This window comes from Camarhynchus parvulus, chromosome 3, assembly GCF_901933205.1.
Source record: "Camarhynchus parvulus chromosome 3, STF_HiC, whole genome shotgun sequence".
Lineage (NCBI taxonomy): Eukaryota > Metazoa > Chordata > Aves > Passeriformes > Thraupidae > Camarhynchus > Camarhynchus parvulus.
The window spans coordinates 70,392,796-70,408,334 of record NC_044573.1 but is presented as its reverse complement, the minus strand read 5'-3'; the positions used below and the strand labels follow the sequence as shown (position 1 = coordinate 70,408,334).

The following is a 15,539-nucleotide window of genomic DNA, read 5'->3' as shown; positions in this document are numbered from 1 at the left end:
CACATGGGATGGGAAGGATGGGAACTTGCTGGATGCATAGCAATTTGCTGCCTGTCCAAACCATAGACATCCCAAAGCTCACTGGAAACATTCCCACTTTCTCTTCCAAGTCCAAAGTTGTATGTTTACTCTGAGATAAGAAAACACATTACCATGTGTATTAATGACAGAAAGCCTGGCAGAGTCCCCATTGCATGAAGCTTCCCTCTCACCCTGAGGGAGGGACAAGACATGAGGAGAGGGCAAGTATTCCAACAAGTTACCCAGAGAAGTGCTAGAAGAGAGGCAGATACTGCAGTGATGAATGAAGGACAAGCGGCTCAGCTGAATGACAGCCACCTTTCATTGCATTCTGCAAGGATACCATCATGTGCCCTTTTTCCAAACCTTTAAAATCTTGGTGACCAACAGCAATGCAAAATGTCTCCTCCATAAAGGCATTAACAAGCTTTTTATGAACTTGAGTCCTCAGAGGCAGATTTATCTAAACAGCATCTTCATGGTGTCTGAGAACCAGAGATGCGTAGACAAATTTGAGATAATTTAGAGAAGAACAACACAAATGATTAAAAGACTGAAGGAACTGATGTGAGAAAAAAAAAAGATTAAAAGATGTGAATATGCATGACTTGGCCTAATGACAGCTAAAGAGGGATAAATGTCTACAAGTGTTTGAAGCCCCAGGGACGAGGGTTGCCTGGAAGGATGCATGGGAATAACAGCAGTAAGGACCACTGGGCTGAATTTGAGACTTGGCAAATTAGTCTAACAGAAAGCCCACCTGTAAGCTCTGTATCTGTCAGTAAGGGTAAGGAGAAGTGATGGAGAGAAGGAGAAGAGGATTTATGTCAAAAAAGCTACAAATGCCCATGAGCTATATTTTGGCAGTGACGGAGAGTGGCAGTTTGAAGGCAAGATGCTACAGAGGAGAAAGGGTTGGTGACTGTGAGAGAGCACATGGAAGATCCCTTATTTCTCAGGCACATTTTAAAGAGCCTCCATGCAGAAGAGCAGTTTGCTTCAGGAAAATGGAGAATCTGACAGGTAACAATGACAATTCCAACTCTGCTCTGTGATGACAAGGAGGTAATGATAGAAGCTGATGGCCAATATCAGCGTGTACAAATTACTTAGTTCATCATAAGAAATTAATTGATTAATCAATGTACTCAAAGGCATAAAGTTTCAGGAAAGAGTGTTGGAATAAATATGAAAAAGAACGCTTCCAAGGGAGCCTAAGTGAATTAGGCACTAACGCTCTGTAAAACTTCAATTAGGCTTCTTTGAAAAACCCACACTATCCTGGTGCTTTGAAATCCATTTGTGGGAAGAGCAGACAAATACAGAAAGATGCCATAATGAAAGTACAAGAAGCTTCAATTTCTCTGAAAGTGAAAAATGCAAGGGATGAGCAGTAACCCCTGTGATTTCCTGGGGATGGGCTGCTCAAAGAGCTCCAATTTGAATGAAGCTTTTGCAGACACTCAACTCCCATACGAGCTTACAGAGGGAGAAGAAAAGGCAGCAGCAGAATGGAATCAGTCCAGGAACATGCCCTTAGCTATATATTGGAGGAAGAAGCTGCATTAAATAACAAAGAGGATGCAGGTGACATAAGCAGCTCCTGAAATTCCCTCTCTACTGAACTTTTAAGTTTTTTTAAAGGGATACCCTTGACAGAAAATCTACAGAATGATTTCTCTGAAGTGTTAATTGGTTTGAGGAGCTCCCTTGTCTCTCAGTCTGATCAGTCTCTTCATTTGTGGCTTTTCCAACACATTTGCCTTTTTTTTACAAATCTTTCTTTGCTGTTGCTGAAGCAACGGCCTCACAAAGACCCACATCCACAAGCAGCTCCTCACAAGTGCTCCCTTGCCTTGTGCTGCATGTGGCCCCAGCATTCAGGACCAACCTCCAGAAACAAAATCATTTTATATTCTAGTCAAAAAGCATTTTAGAGAGTTATGGCACATGGATTCACATGCCAGTGTATTGTAGGGACAGAGAAGTTTATTTGGTTCTATGAAGCTCCTGAGAAGCTGCAGCTGGTTTGGTTTTGGCAATGTGCATTTGAGGGGTTTTCTGTGTTTGAATAGGTGACTGCCCATAAGCAAAATAAACACCACTTACCCCTGGTATCATCTGGGGGAACTTCGAGGGGTTATTTCATAGAGTTTAGTCAGCAAGCTAGAGAATGCATGGGACGAGTGAGGCTCTTTTTAATCCTTATCAGGCACATTCCAAATATGATGGATCAGTGATTTATCTTCCTGTGCATTTAAAAGCCTCTCATCATATTACTGCTGGAAATACCAACCTGAGAGCTGCTTTGCAAACAGGAGAACAGGACAGCCACTTGCTGGTGACATTACAGTGTTTAGTCAGCTGTGTTGCCATAAAGATGTCACGTTGAAACCTGATTGCAGGAAGACAGAGGGGCTGCTCTTTCCTTCTTGCTGGGCATGAGATTTATGCACATGGCATCCTGCCACCAAGCCACCAGCTGAACCCAGTGCCTGCAAACCAGATTTTCTGCTGCATGTTTATCTCATGATATTAGGAGGCTGTTGGCTGACGTGCTACCAAGCCTTTGGGTTTAATCTGAAGGCAGCATTGCAATTCCAAGAAGTCAATGTGGGTGATTAGTAAGTACTCCAAGCGCAGCAGAAAGCTTAGTTGGGCTTGGATATGACCTTGGGTGTAGGAATGTGCAGGGTTTGCTGAAACACAGTGTGTCTTTGTAATACCCAGGGGTTAAATATATCAAAGCAAGTCCCTTCATTACCAAGTAGCAGGGCAGCACTGGGAAAATCTAGCCAAAAAATACTTAGTTCTGAGAATGGCAAAACAGTGTACCAACAGCTTTGGCTTCCCTAAATCAGCCAGTTCCCTGTTGGGCTTGCATTTGGCAACTCAGAGATGGCAACATTTTGAATATCAGGTTGGGTGAGCTGAGGGGTAAGCCTGGTTTGGGCTGGAGATGGTGATAGGGAGGGACCACTCATGTTACCTTTCCAGCATGCCAGCTTGAAAGGCCACTATGCCATATCCCCAGCTGTCACCACTGGCACGAGCCACTGGGCAGTTTGTTACCTGGTCACAGCCAGGTGTTTTTTAATTAGCATGTGCAGTCCTCATTTGAAGGAATCTAATGCAGTGGGGACTTGGTTCTGCTTCAGATCTGCCTCCGATGGCTTCCTCCATCCAGGGAGGTTCTTGCTCTCACACTGGGACAGTGCACAGTGTGAGGGAGTCTGGACAGAGGATTCCTGTGAGACAACATAAATCTCCTTCAATGAGAATCATATCTATTCCTGTTTCATAATGTTTTGAAAACTATTGCAATTATGCATAAAGGGCTGAAACAGCAGCCCTTTTATTGGAGCAAAACCCTATAGTAATGTGGGTAATCTACCTTCTGTATTTGTATTTCTAGCTGAAGCCTGTTTCTCTAGGCAGAAAGTACAAAGGGGCCTTTGTAGGGAGAACAGTAAACTAGAGAGACAGATGAATTATAGGGCATAAGGGAAACATTATTTTGACCTCCTTAGGCATTATTTCAAAAATGTTAAAAATCTTGAGAGCTTTCCAGTGGAGCATTTAAGGAGCAGGAAATATGACTCTATCAGTAGACATACTTCCTTTAAAATCTGTGTACTGTTGTGGCCCAAGTCTGTGCAGTACAATAAGAGTCCTTTTGGAAAATACTTCTGAGGATTTTACTGAATTAGAGATTTGAGAATAAAAAGATTATTTTTAATGTGATAGTGGGGTTTGTAATTGAAACTGAAGATACCAGAACAAAGCCCACTTGCAAGCAAGCATTCATAATACTGATGTAATCAGTAGAGAAGAAATGTCATAAAAAGTTTAACAAAGTAAATGCTCTCACTCAAACTGCCAGTCAGGAATTTAAAAAAACATTAGAGGCTTTTGTTGTCTCATTCGGTGAAGCACTGGTCTGCCTAATGAGATGGGAGTAACTTGTATGTGAACAGATTATTAGGGAAAAGCTTGGAAGGGTCAGCCTCAAGGTATAGCTGGTCATGTTGATCACCTATTCCTCAGAGTCAACACTGACCCAGTGGTAACACTTAGGCTTCCTCATAGCCTGATCACAACCTTCTAAACACACCCAGGACAAATGGACACAAAAATTCCCCCCAGAGGGTAGAACTAATTGCCCTCCAATTTGGATTGACATATGTTTGTAGACATCTTAGTGTGCTGTGGTGTGAGGCATGGTCTGAGGAGGAGCTGATGGCTCACAGTTCTGGCCCAGAAGGGGACATCTCTGCTTCCCCTGGTGCTCAGTGCATCCTCTCAGCTTACATTGCCCTGGGGACTGTTAAGTGTGTTGACTAAATCTCTCTTAATTATAACATCAGTTTACACATGTCTGGCTGACAAGTAAATACTTGGCTTGTATGAACCCATTTAGGTGTCTGAATCTAGAGCTGAATCTCTCTCCCCAGAAGTGTTTAGTTAGTTAGGGAAAGATAAGATCTCTTTAAGAGTTTTCCCTCCCTGTTTCTTATGAAACACACTTGTGATTACAGACTGGTTGAAGATCCTGCTTTCTGTTCAGGATCACTGAAGTATGTACCTTGAAGCAGGATAGATAGCATCTCTTTGAAGCCTCTGCTCTCCTATGTCCTCAGTGACTGTCCACAAAGACTTGCTCATGTGGCAGCAGAGCTCTGGCTCCTGCAGAATCACCCTGGCCATGCACAGGGTATCTGGCAGCATCACTCAGCAAGGACTTTATGGATGACATCTTCTGCTGGTGCAAAACCTGAGCAGTTCCCTTCACCCAACAGGAGCTACAGTGAGGCTCATTCAAATCACCTAAAAAAACCAGTCCCGATGGTGTTCAAAAACTTTCCTAGCATTTTAAACAATAAATTTTTTAATTTTTGCATAATGGTGTCCATTCTCAAAGAGCCTGAGGTGTGATCCTACATGTTTATGAGTTGGCAATTCCTAATTTTAGGCCCATAAGGGGTATTAATATTGTCTCCTTCACCCTGACATGTAATGCAGGCTGTAGAGTAGTTGTAGGTGATTCCCAATAAAGACATGAGAAATATTTCTACTTGTCCAGTCAGCACCTGCAGCCAAGCAGGGAGAAGCAAACATTCCCAGGGTTACAGGCACAAACCATGACTCCAGGGACCCGAGGTGGATGAATTTGGCAATGTGCCCTGTGCATGTATTCTGCTGCTTTAGTGATAACTGGTAACGTCAGTAGGTGCAGTAGATGTTTCATAGCTGTATAATGCACAACGGAAAGACAAGAGAGAATGGAGAGCAAATAACAGATGGTAAGGAGGTTGAAATGCTTTATGGTGCTTATTCCAGTCTTAAATGAAAAGGATAATAGTAACAGGATATTTAGTACAATCATAGCTAACAGAGCTGGGAAGTCTTCACAAGGGAGAATCCAAAAGAAAAAGGCTGCTGATTGCCTAAATCACTTGAATATTCTTAAATCAGTGAGGCTAAATGAAATTCACCCTTGTCTATAGTGCTTAAAAGAACTGGTGTGAAAAGAGGTTGCTTTATAAAAGCTTCTCCTGTCTTGTGAAGATGCTACCATGGTTCATACTCCTTAAATCTCTTGGTGAAAAACACTGCAATTCTATGTACCCTTAATGCTCTCAGCACCAAGCCTGAGTCGTGGCTGTGTGTGGTCGTGCACACACAGACACACACACAGAGCCAGCTTTCTGTAGCTGTTTGAGCAAAGGGAAGAATAAGAGTGAAAAGTGACATCGGTTTTGATATGTGACATCAGCTTTCTAGCTGATGAAAGGGAGCAGCATGTTCTAATTATTATTCCCCTTCAAAATAAGCCACGAGCTCAGACAAAAGAGGAGAGAAAGGAGGGGGGGGAATCCAGGAGAGAAACAGAATCACATTTTCTCACTTATCTAATTAAAGCGAGGTGGGCGAGCGAGAGGGAGAGCTCGCTGTGCTCAGGGAGCAGCGCTGCCCCATTTATTCAAGGAAAGGTGGGAAATGGAGGCAGTAACTGCACTGGGCCCATGGGAATTGTCCCATCCCTGACAGAAAGGAGCTGTTCTCCCCACGCTAATTGGCAGTCAGCTTTTGGACACGGTGGTAAGTGGAACACCATGTCCCCATGTAGTGGCACACCTGTCTGTGCTGCTGTTTGGCACTGCTTTGTGTTGTGGCTGCTTCCAGTGCAAACCAGCCTTGGGACTGTCAGGGGAGGCTCTGGCATGTCCCACTGCACCAAGGGAAGGTGCTGGCTTCTGTGTACACTCCATACATTTTACAACTTTATTTAAACTGCCTTTAGCAACTTGTACTACTTCCTGAGCAGCCTGTAGTGGGAATTAGCCTCCCCTGTGGGATTGTCTCACCCACTGGCAGTGTACTGTCTCTCCACATTATTCCCCTGTCCCGATGCCATGTTTCGTTTTGGCTCCTGTGTAAGGTTAAACGCCTCCAACCTTCTTAAAAAAAGCACTTCCTGAAGTCAGAGATTTGCCACCCACTGCCATATGTCCACTGCTTCCTCTCTTACAAGGTAATGACATTAAGACATCTGCAGCCAAGTGCCTGACATTTGTGGCTCCGGGGAAGGAGCAGCCGTTGTACCTCCTAGAAAGCACCTCAGAAATGGATTTCAGCAAGGGAGGAGTGTCTTCTTTTATGTTTTGAGGTTGATGAAGTGATCTCAAGCCCTACTTGGCTCTGTGCCACACTAGAGGTAGTAGCAAGGAGTCAGGAATGAACTGCTCACTGGGTTTTTTTTTTTCCCTGAAGAGAAGCACTGTCACTTTTTCATCCATTTTATATCACCAAACAACTTTTTTATCCCCAAACAATTGCAGAGCGGCCAGGCTTCAAGTCTTTAAGCTGTACCTGAAATTGTCAGCTCTAGTGTTGAGGAGAGCTGATAAGCTGGGGACTGGGAGTCAGCCTGACACCCTTCATCTCCTCGGAGCCACAGATTTGCAGGCACATGTGGAGCTCAGCTGTTGCAACCCCACAGGTTGTTGCATTTTTGCTGTGGCAGAACTTGTACCATGGTGATGTGGCTCTCCTGTAGGAGAGCAGTGTGAATTTGGAGGAGACATCCTTTGTTTTTCTTCTAAATTTAAGCCTGCTTCTTCAGTTTGGATAGGGAAAGGGAAGGCCCTGGAAGCCCTCACAGGTGTCATTGCATCCTCCACCTGCTTGGCCAGCCCATTACCCAGTTCAGGCCATATCCCTACCCTCCCTTCTCACTATGCCCCTGCTCCATTCCCATCCCTGCTCCCGCTCCTGTTCCTGCTGTGACTTGGCTCTCACACACTGCAGGGACAGGCATGCTGCTGAAAACGAAAGTAAGAGCCAAGTGGCTTCTGGAAGACCAGTGGCATCTGCAGGCCAGCAGATGCTGCTGGCGCCCAGAGTTTCTTGGGACCAGCATGGACCTCAGGAATATTTATTTGCATCCTGGCCTCAATCCCAATTGGGATCTTTGGATGCTGCTGCTGTATGAATATTTATTGCAACAGATGATTATCTTTTCTTGCTGCTCACCCTTAGTTTGCATCCTGTTTGTCTGCCTTGCTTCTGGAGTTGTGTGTTTTCCCATTGTTCTGCTTTTCACTGTATTCTCATGCAGTGTTGTGATATACCCAACTATATATAAAAAGAATAATCTGAGGATGGACTCCTGCTTTTTCAATTGCAGTTTTCTCTCTTGGGGTTTTGTTGTCCTTTAAGCCGTGTTTGGTGACAGACAGCTTCATTTGCTCAGATGTCCTTTACCCTCTGAGGTTCAATGTATTTGTTTAGGAGATGAGACTTACTGTCAGTATTTCTATAGCACCCTCTGGAGTCAGACTTCCCTAAAAGCTAGAGCTACATAATTTGTTTCACCAACAAATAAACTCTACTAATTGAAAGATTTTTAGCAATTGGTTGACATCATTCAGGCTCTACCACAGTTGTTGAAATCTACCCTATTAACTGACTTCTGTTTCACATTTACAGTGCCAGAAAAGACTTGTTTGGGGGTTTTATTACAGTGCAACAACCACACTCACATTTCAAGGTTAATTCAGATAACTCAAATGCTCACTCCTTGTCTCCATTGTCTCCCCTGCGTAACATGTTCCATTCAACCTGAGTTCAGAATGAGCTTTTATTTCCAAAAATTCCGCCATACAGTGCTGTATAAAAGGAGTTGCCACCTTTTGAAGATTATTTTTAGTTTCTGGGACCAAACCCAGCCTGGGCCAGGGAGCTCTGAGGGCTGCATTTTTCTCTGTCCCGCTTATTCACTAGGCAGGGCTTGTATGCAGCATCCATGACAAGTTTGTTTCCAGGCTGGATGACGGGATGGTTTACAGGCAAGGAAGTGGAGATGCCAAGTGGCTGAACTCTGACCTGAAGGCTGCATGTGTTATTATTTCCCCCCTCTCACAGTATGCTGCGGAGCTGCTGGCAGTGGTGAGGCTCCCCTTCATCCATCCCAGCTATCTGCTGAATGTTGTTGACAATGAGGAGTTGATAAAGTCCTCAGAGGCTTGCCGGGACCTGGTGAACGAAGCCAAGCGCTATCACATGCTGCCACACGCCCGCCAGGAGATGCAGACACCGAGGACCCGGCCCAGGCTCTCTGCAGGTAAAGCAAAACTTCCTTCAACACCAGCCCACTGGTTCCACATTTCCTGGACATGCGCTGGGACAGGGCACAGACCTTGGCTCCTTCCCAGAACCTGCTGATATTTCGATCTCAATTTTCCATTGTTACTTTCCTTCAGAATTTAGGAACCTCTCCTAATAGGTGGACATGGGTGTTCAGATATATGCTTCTGAACTGGGATTTAAAAGGAGCCTAAATTTGAGGAATTATTGTCTTTGACAGAGACTGTAACGTTCCTCTGTTGTCCTGAAAATAAGCCCTTTGCCCTCTTTGCCTCAGTTTCTCTGGTTGTAGAAATAGGTGAAAATTTTGATTTTTTTGCCATGGAGCCTCTTGTGGGGAGCATCTGTCTGATATTCATCAAACACCTTCACTTTCACAGCCCTTTGTAAGTATAATATTTTTATATGGTGAGGCTGGTGTAAATATGTTATTTTTATACTGATGAGTACTAGATCAGACCGTTTCATGCCTCCAGAACAAATGGATCACACATAACATATTCTGTTTTAAAAACACAGCAGCTGTGAAAAACTGAGTCTTCTTAAAAAGTTTCACACCCATTTTTCCTTTTTGGAAAAATGCATGGAAAAACCCTAAGTGCCCACCTTGCCAGCTGAGCCCATATCAAGGTGATGTGAGAAATGTCCTAAATATTTGCTGAGCAGAGAATGCAGATGCCACATAGGAAAACTGCATCCAAGAAGGAGTCTGATGAAGCAGGTGAATTGTTTTAACATGCTGCCTGTACTTCTGCCTCCCATAAGTACAACAGAAAGCCAGACAAAACTTTCTGTCACTGCCACTGATGCTAATGTGGCACGGAGATGGCATATCAAACCACGGCATTTGCAGCTTCAGGAGACTGCCTCATCAAGGCACCTTTCAGAAGGACGAAGTGTAGAGGACTTTTCAATAACAATCTACCCTAAAAAGTCTTTCATTGAAAACGACTAATGGTGTGATGTTTGAAGGGATTTTTGAAAAGTGCTTATTTTATGTATATAAAATTGTAGGTGTAATGTGATCCATTTCCAGAAGCTTGTTGATGAGGGAAAAGTGATTCTCTCCGGGTAAAGGAGGATGATTATAGTTTTTTAGGTCAGAGTCTAATTATATAGAATCATGTTATTTTGCATATCAACAGCATTCATGGAGGCACAAAGGATCTCTAAACACCCTTTGTGGACTCGCTGCTGCATGTCACATGCCCTCTCGAGGTCATTGATTATAATCAAGTTATGTCTTGCACAGGTGATTAGATTTTCTGCTACGGCGCAAAAATAATGATCTCTTGTTACTGAGAAATATTTATTTTAAACTGTACAGCACTTTATCTTAATAACTTTTAAGAGAGTAACCTTGCTTGAATGACACAAATATATTTTTTGTAAATGCTAATGAAGAGTGACGATAATCCATTACTCTGCAGACGCATTTCTCTCCGCTGCTGCTCCTAATCCCTCTCGCTGGCAGTCTCGCTCCTGCCCCGCACCTGTGCACACTTGTCTGTGGGCTGGGAACTGTAACACATCTCAGCAATGGCTCCAGGCAGGAGACAGCTCCTGAAACGGTGATGCCTTCCAGCTTGTGGCCTCCTGGTCCTTCTTCTGAGCCTACCTCTCCTGGAAGCACATTGCACAGGGGCTTCCAATTGCTGCAAAAGGGTTTTTAACACTTCAGCTAAATGCCAAGTCCAAGCCATCCTCTGCACCTGACTCTTGCATGAAGTCAGGAAACATCTCAGGGTTATACTGTGACCCATCTCTGTGGGAATGAGTCTGGAGAGGAGTTTGGAGTAACAGAAAGATCAGATAGGACTCAGCTCTGGCTGTGAAGTGGGAATAAAACCTCAGAGATGTGGACTTGAAAGCTTTGCATGGACAGACAGTTTGGCTTGCTGGACACCTTGCATGTTATGGGCTTGGGGGAGCTGTTCCAGGACAGATAAAGCTTAGTAAATAACTATATTAAGGCAGGGGCTATCTTTGTCATGTTTCCTAGCACCTGATAGACCAGGACCATGATCCATGACTTGAGCACGTGTTATCTGGATCTGGAAAATCTGCTTTCCCTGGGAAAAGCAAAAAAAGGAAAAAAAAAAACCAAAAACCAACCAACCAAACAAACAAACAAAAGACCCCAACAAATAAAAAAAAAACCACCAAAAATTATATATTAATAGACTGCATGCAGAAAGAATATCAGGATGAAGACCCGTAACCATAGCTTCACTTTCTCCAGACATTAGCTTTTAATGTGAGAAGACTTCATTTAGGTTAAAGTCCAAACATGCTTTTGCTGGATAATGACCAAGCTCCAAAGCTATCACAACCCTTGACAAAATGCCTATTTTCTTCAATGGAAGAGAAATTTGCTACCTGCAAGTCTCACTCACAGACTGTTGAAATGAATGGACATCTTTATATGGAACTGCCTTTTTATTTCTTTCCCCCCTCCAAGTTTTGCCCGGATGGCATTCTCCCTCCCTAGTTCTCTCAAGAGTGTTCATAGTGTCATTCCTCACCCACTGCTCCCCCTACACACACATTCCTGTTTTTTCTCACCCTACGTGGTTTGATTGCAGACTCTAAAACAGATTTATATATGATACATTAAAATTTCCCTGACTGATGAGTATTTTTGGATGGGTTCCTGCCTGGGTGAGAGATGCCGCTTTTTTATAATACTATTTTTCTTACTTGAATCCTAGGAGTAGCCGAGGTAATAGTCTTAGTTGGGGGTCGCCAGATGATTGGCATGAACCAACGTGCTCTAACAGCAGTCACCTGCTTAAATCCTCAAAACAACAAGTGGTACCCATTGGCCAGCCTGCCCTTCTACGACAGAGAGTTTTTCAGTGTGGTCAGCGCTGGAGACAACATCTATCTCTCAGGTAAGCAGGAGATTCCATAGAAACAGAACCACAGAAGGGTTTGGATTCAAGAGGATCTTTAAAGGTCACCTAATGCAACCCCTCCATGCCATGGGCAGGGACACCTTCCACTAGCCCAGGTTGCTCCAAGCCCCATCCAATTTGGCCTTGAACAGGGATGGACAGCCACCACTTCTCTGGGCAACCTGTGCCAGGGCCTCACCACCCTCAATGTAAGAAATTTGTTTCTTATGACCAATCTAAATCTCCCTTCTTTCAGTTTAAAACTCTTACATCTGATCCTGTCACTACAGGCCATGATAAAAAGCCTCTTTCCATCTTTCTTAGAAGCTCCCTTTAAGTATTGAAAGGTCATCATAAGATCTCCCCAGACCTTTCTCTTCTCCAGGATGAACAACCTCAGCCTGTTGGCATAGGAGAGGTGCTCCAGCCCTCTGATTATTTTCACACCCCATCCTTGGACTCAATTTAACAGGTCCATGTCCTTCTTGTGCTGGGGACCCCGGAGCTGATCACTGTACTCAAGGTGGGGTCTCACAAGAGCAGAGCAGAGGGGGAAAATCACCTCCTCAACCATCTTGTCCTGCTGCTTTTGCTGCAGCCCAGGATACACTGACTCTCTGGGCTGTAAGTGCACTTTGCTGAGTCATTTCCTATTTTTTGTCCACCAGTATCCCCCAGTCCTCCTCTAGAGGGCTGTTCTCAATCCATTCACCTCCCAGATTTACTGGGCTGGGAGAAAAGTTACAATACAGGCAGCCCAGACAAAGCAGGACCTGACAGAGTTTTACCCAGCTGCTCCTGGGGGGGAAAAAAAGGTAGGAATAATGTTGGGAGAGAGGGATTTCCCTGCTTTTATCATTCTCCATGTCTCTGCAGTGTTAACTTACTCTCAGAGCAGTCAACAACAATATTTTACAGTTGCAATGTGAAGAGAATAGGTCTGACAACCATCAAGCATGCAAAGAGGTTTCACTGCCATAGAAATACAATTTAAAATACTCTCTGTAGTTGAATCTAAATGGTAGGTTATGGAATTTGAGACAGACAGACTGAACTGCTGAATATGTGACCTACACTTAAAGTATTTGCTTACAGGAGCATTCATGTTTTGTACTTGTTGAAACTTCTCTTCTGACAGTAGTCACTAGCCCTATAATCTTCTTAGTTTTGGTGAAACTGAGACCACGCTCCTTAAAAGGCTTTAACTCCCAAAGTGTCTGACAACACCATGCCCTGAGCATCACAGAATCTGGATTTTTGCAGTCTGTTGGTACCTCTGCTTGGCTAGAGGGAGAAAAACAATTCCACCAGACAATGCAAGAATGCTCTGATGGCAGCTGAGTGTGGGCTGGATGATTAAAAGAGGAGGCTGGGCAGGGAGGTGCGGATGTGTGTGATCCGAGGATGTCGTTGGGAGCACAGATGCACCTGGCATCTGTACCAGTAAGGGGTTACAGCTGTTGCCTTTCCCTTGCCGAGCTCTCTCAGTGCATTTTCTGCAGTAAATTGCTGCCTGTGGTGTTAAATTCCATTAATACTGCATAGAGACCCTAAGAATTGATTGGAAATTATTTCTTGATGTTTTTTTCCCCATGCTTGTTTGCACATGCTTGAGAGCAGCTGGAGCAAAAGTCTTCTGGGGAGGCTTTTGTCAGATGTTGGCTTTTAGTTATTCTTAGCTGAGGTGCTTTCCAATATGTACAGCCATTTTAGGCTGTGCCATATCTAGTAACAAAAGCTTAGAATCCTAATTTCAAAGCTCATTTCAGTTCTTTCCCTTGAATCTGGATGAGTGACCGGATGGTATTTGGTGGCTGCAATCAGGAGAGCTGGAAATGCAGCTAAGAGTCATTTGATATTTTGCTTTGCTCAAACGTAGAGGACACAGGAAAAAAGTGAAGGAGAACCAACAGAAATGAGAATGGCCTGCTGCAAGCTCCAAGTACTGGACCTTGCACTGCATAGCATAGGTTTGGAGAGCAAAATACCAAGGAGGAAGTCTGGTTTTCTCATTAAACCATGGAACTGTGTCTAGTTCATTTTCCTGGCTTGACTACTGACTCCTAGTGTGGTCCCAAATAAATCATTTCACCTCTTTGTGCTTCAAAACAGGATAGTAAGACACCCACTAAGTGGCTACCTTGGAAGCTTCAAGCAGAAGTTAAAAAGTGATCAATATAAATGTTTCATGAGATCATCTTGAACTGTTTTACAGGAGTGGTACAGCTGGTTCTGTCTTTTATCTGCAAATGAAAATAAATAAGAAATTTGTCCCTGAAAATTAGAAATTAAGCCTACAGTCCAAGCACTGACTTTATTGTGCCCATATATGTGCTGCTTCAATCCATCACTGTATTAAGCATTTTAGGTTTCAGGCTGGCCTGTGTCTCACAAGCCAAGATACATTCAGCCTCCTGACACCTTCTTGCAAGTGTTGCAGTAATTTAATAGACTAGAAGTTATTTATGAACGCTGAGAAGGGTCTATCCCCATATGTATGTGTCCCTCGTAGTCTGACATCTTGATTTCTTTATGTCATCTTATTAAAAAAACCTCAGCCTTTGGGGCACATGAATAAATGACACAGATATGCATCATTGGAACAGATGCTCAGTATTGAGGGTGATTTATTTTAATTAGTCAAATGTCATTTGAAGAGTTTTTACTTTGGGACTGGCTTTGATTGCTGTGTGCAGAGCTGCTGCCGTGGCAGGATCTCTGGTAACTCTGCCCTTTTCTCTGGGTGCCAGGCGGGATGGAGGCGGGTGTCACGCTGGCCGATGTCTGGTGTTACATGTCCCTGCTGGACAACTGGAACCTCGTGTCCCGCATGACCGTCCCGAGGTGTCGACACAACAGCCTGGTGTACGATGGGAAAATCTATACCATCGGAGGGGTCGGTGTGGCAGGCAACGTTGACCATGTGGAAAGGTAAAAAAACAACAAAACCCACACCTGAAAAAAAAACAAAAACCACAAAACCAAACCATGTGGTGTTTGCTGGAGCTTTTCCTTCATGCTATGCTAAAGGACCGTTTGCCTTTTAAAGGACACATCAAATGGACTGTATGTGTTAAAATAAGCTTTTGTAACAGCTAAGAAAGTAGGAAAGTGGGCAGGATTAGATTTCATTTAAAAGCTTCAGTGGAAAGCATTGTTTCGAAACCAAAGAGGAAAGTTGCCAGCTTTTCACTTTGCTCAGGGGAGGGAAGAGAGGAATTAAGCTTCTTTGGACATTTTTCCAGGTTATACAATGAACTAATAAACTCCCTTTGAATTTAGTATTGATGAAAGTCTTTACAGACCACAATAGTACTTTTTTTATTTATTTTCTTTTCATCCAAAAAAGCAACAGCAAAGTAAGTTTCCTAAATATGTTTTCTTGGTGTAGCATCTCAGCCTTGACCTGGCTGGAAGATCCTCCCTTTGGTGGTCTTGGCCTGGGGCTGGGACCTGCCAAGTTCACAGTAAAACAACCAATAATAAATGGAAAGTTTTGAATTCCTGGCTGAACAAAGATGAGAGAGAATGGAAATTTCTCTTTTCAAGTAGACTCCAGATGTAATTTTTTTCACATGGAACTTAAAAAAACAGGATGGAACAGAAGTGCAACAAAAATATTTCACTAAGTAAAATTCCAAAACTAACTGAATTCTTGTCACCCATAGCATTCAATAAAGCCATCAATTTTATATCTATATCAATGTTTTCATTAAAAAATAGAATTCACTTTAAAATGCAGTTTATGAGAATATTCTATTCCAAAAATATCAATACAGTTTTAGCCTTCTCCAAACACTTAATTGGGAAATATATTTGGGAAATGTTTTTCCTAAGTGAATGTGGCAACCAAAAATATTTTTGTCAGTTAAAATGCTGAATTTGAATACTTCTTCAGTAATATTCTGAAGCAGGCATTTTGCAGTAAAAGTTGCCTTAACAGGCAAGAAAAATAGGGATAGGTCATTAGGA

At 43.3% G+C, this 15,539-nt stretch overlaps 1 protein-coding gene across 4 annotated transcripts in view; it reads left to right on the top strand.

The window, feature by feature from the left end:
• KLHL29 (kelch like family member 29) overlaps positions 1–15,539 on the top strand; it is a 391,289-nt gene that overhangs the window by 346,034 nt on the left and 29,716 nt on the right. For all 4 annotated transcript variants that reach the window (XM_030946673.1, XM_030946674.1, XM_030946675.1 and 1 more), the window contains 3 exons: positions 8,449–8,647; positions 11,382–11,564; positions 14,318–14,498. In XM_030946673.1, coding sequence (XP_030802533.1) covers positions 8,449–8,647; positions 11,382–11,564; positions 14,318–14,498 — 563 coding nt within the window. The remainder of the gene's footprint in view (positions 1–8,448; positions 8,648–11,381; positions 11,565–14,317; positions 14,499–15,539) is intronic.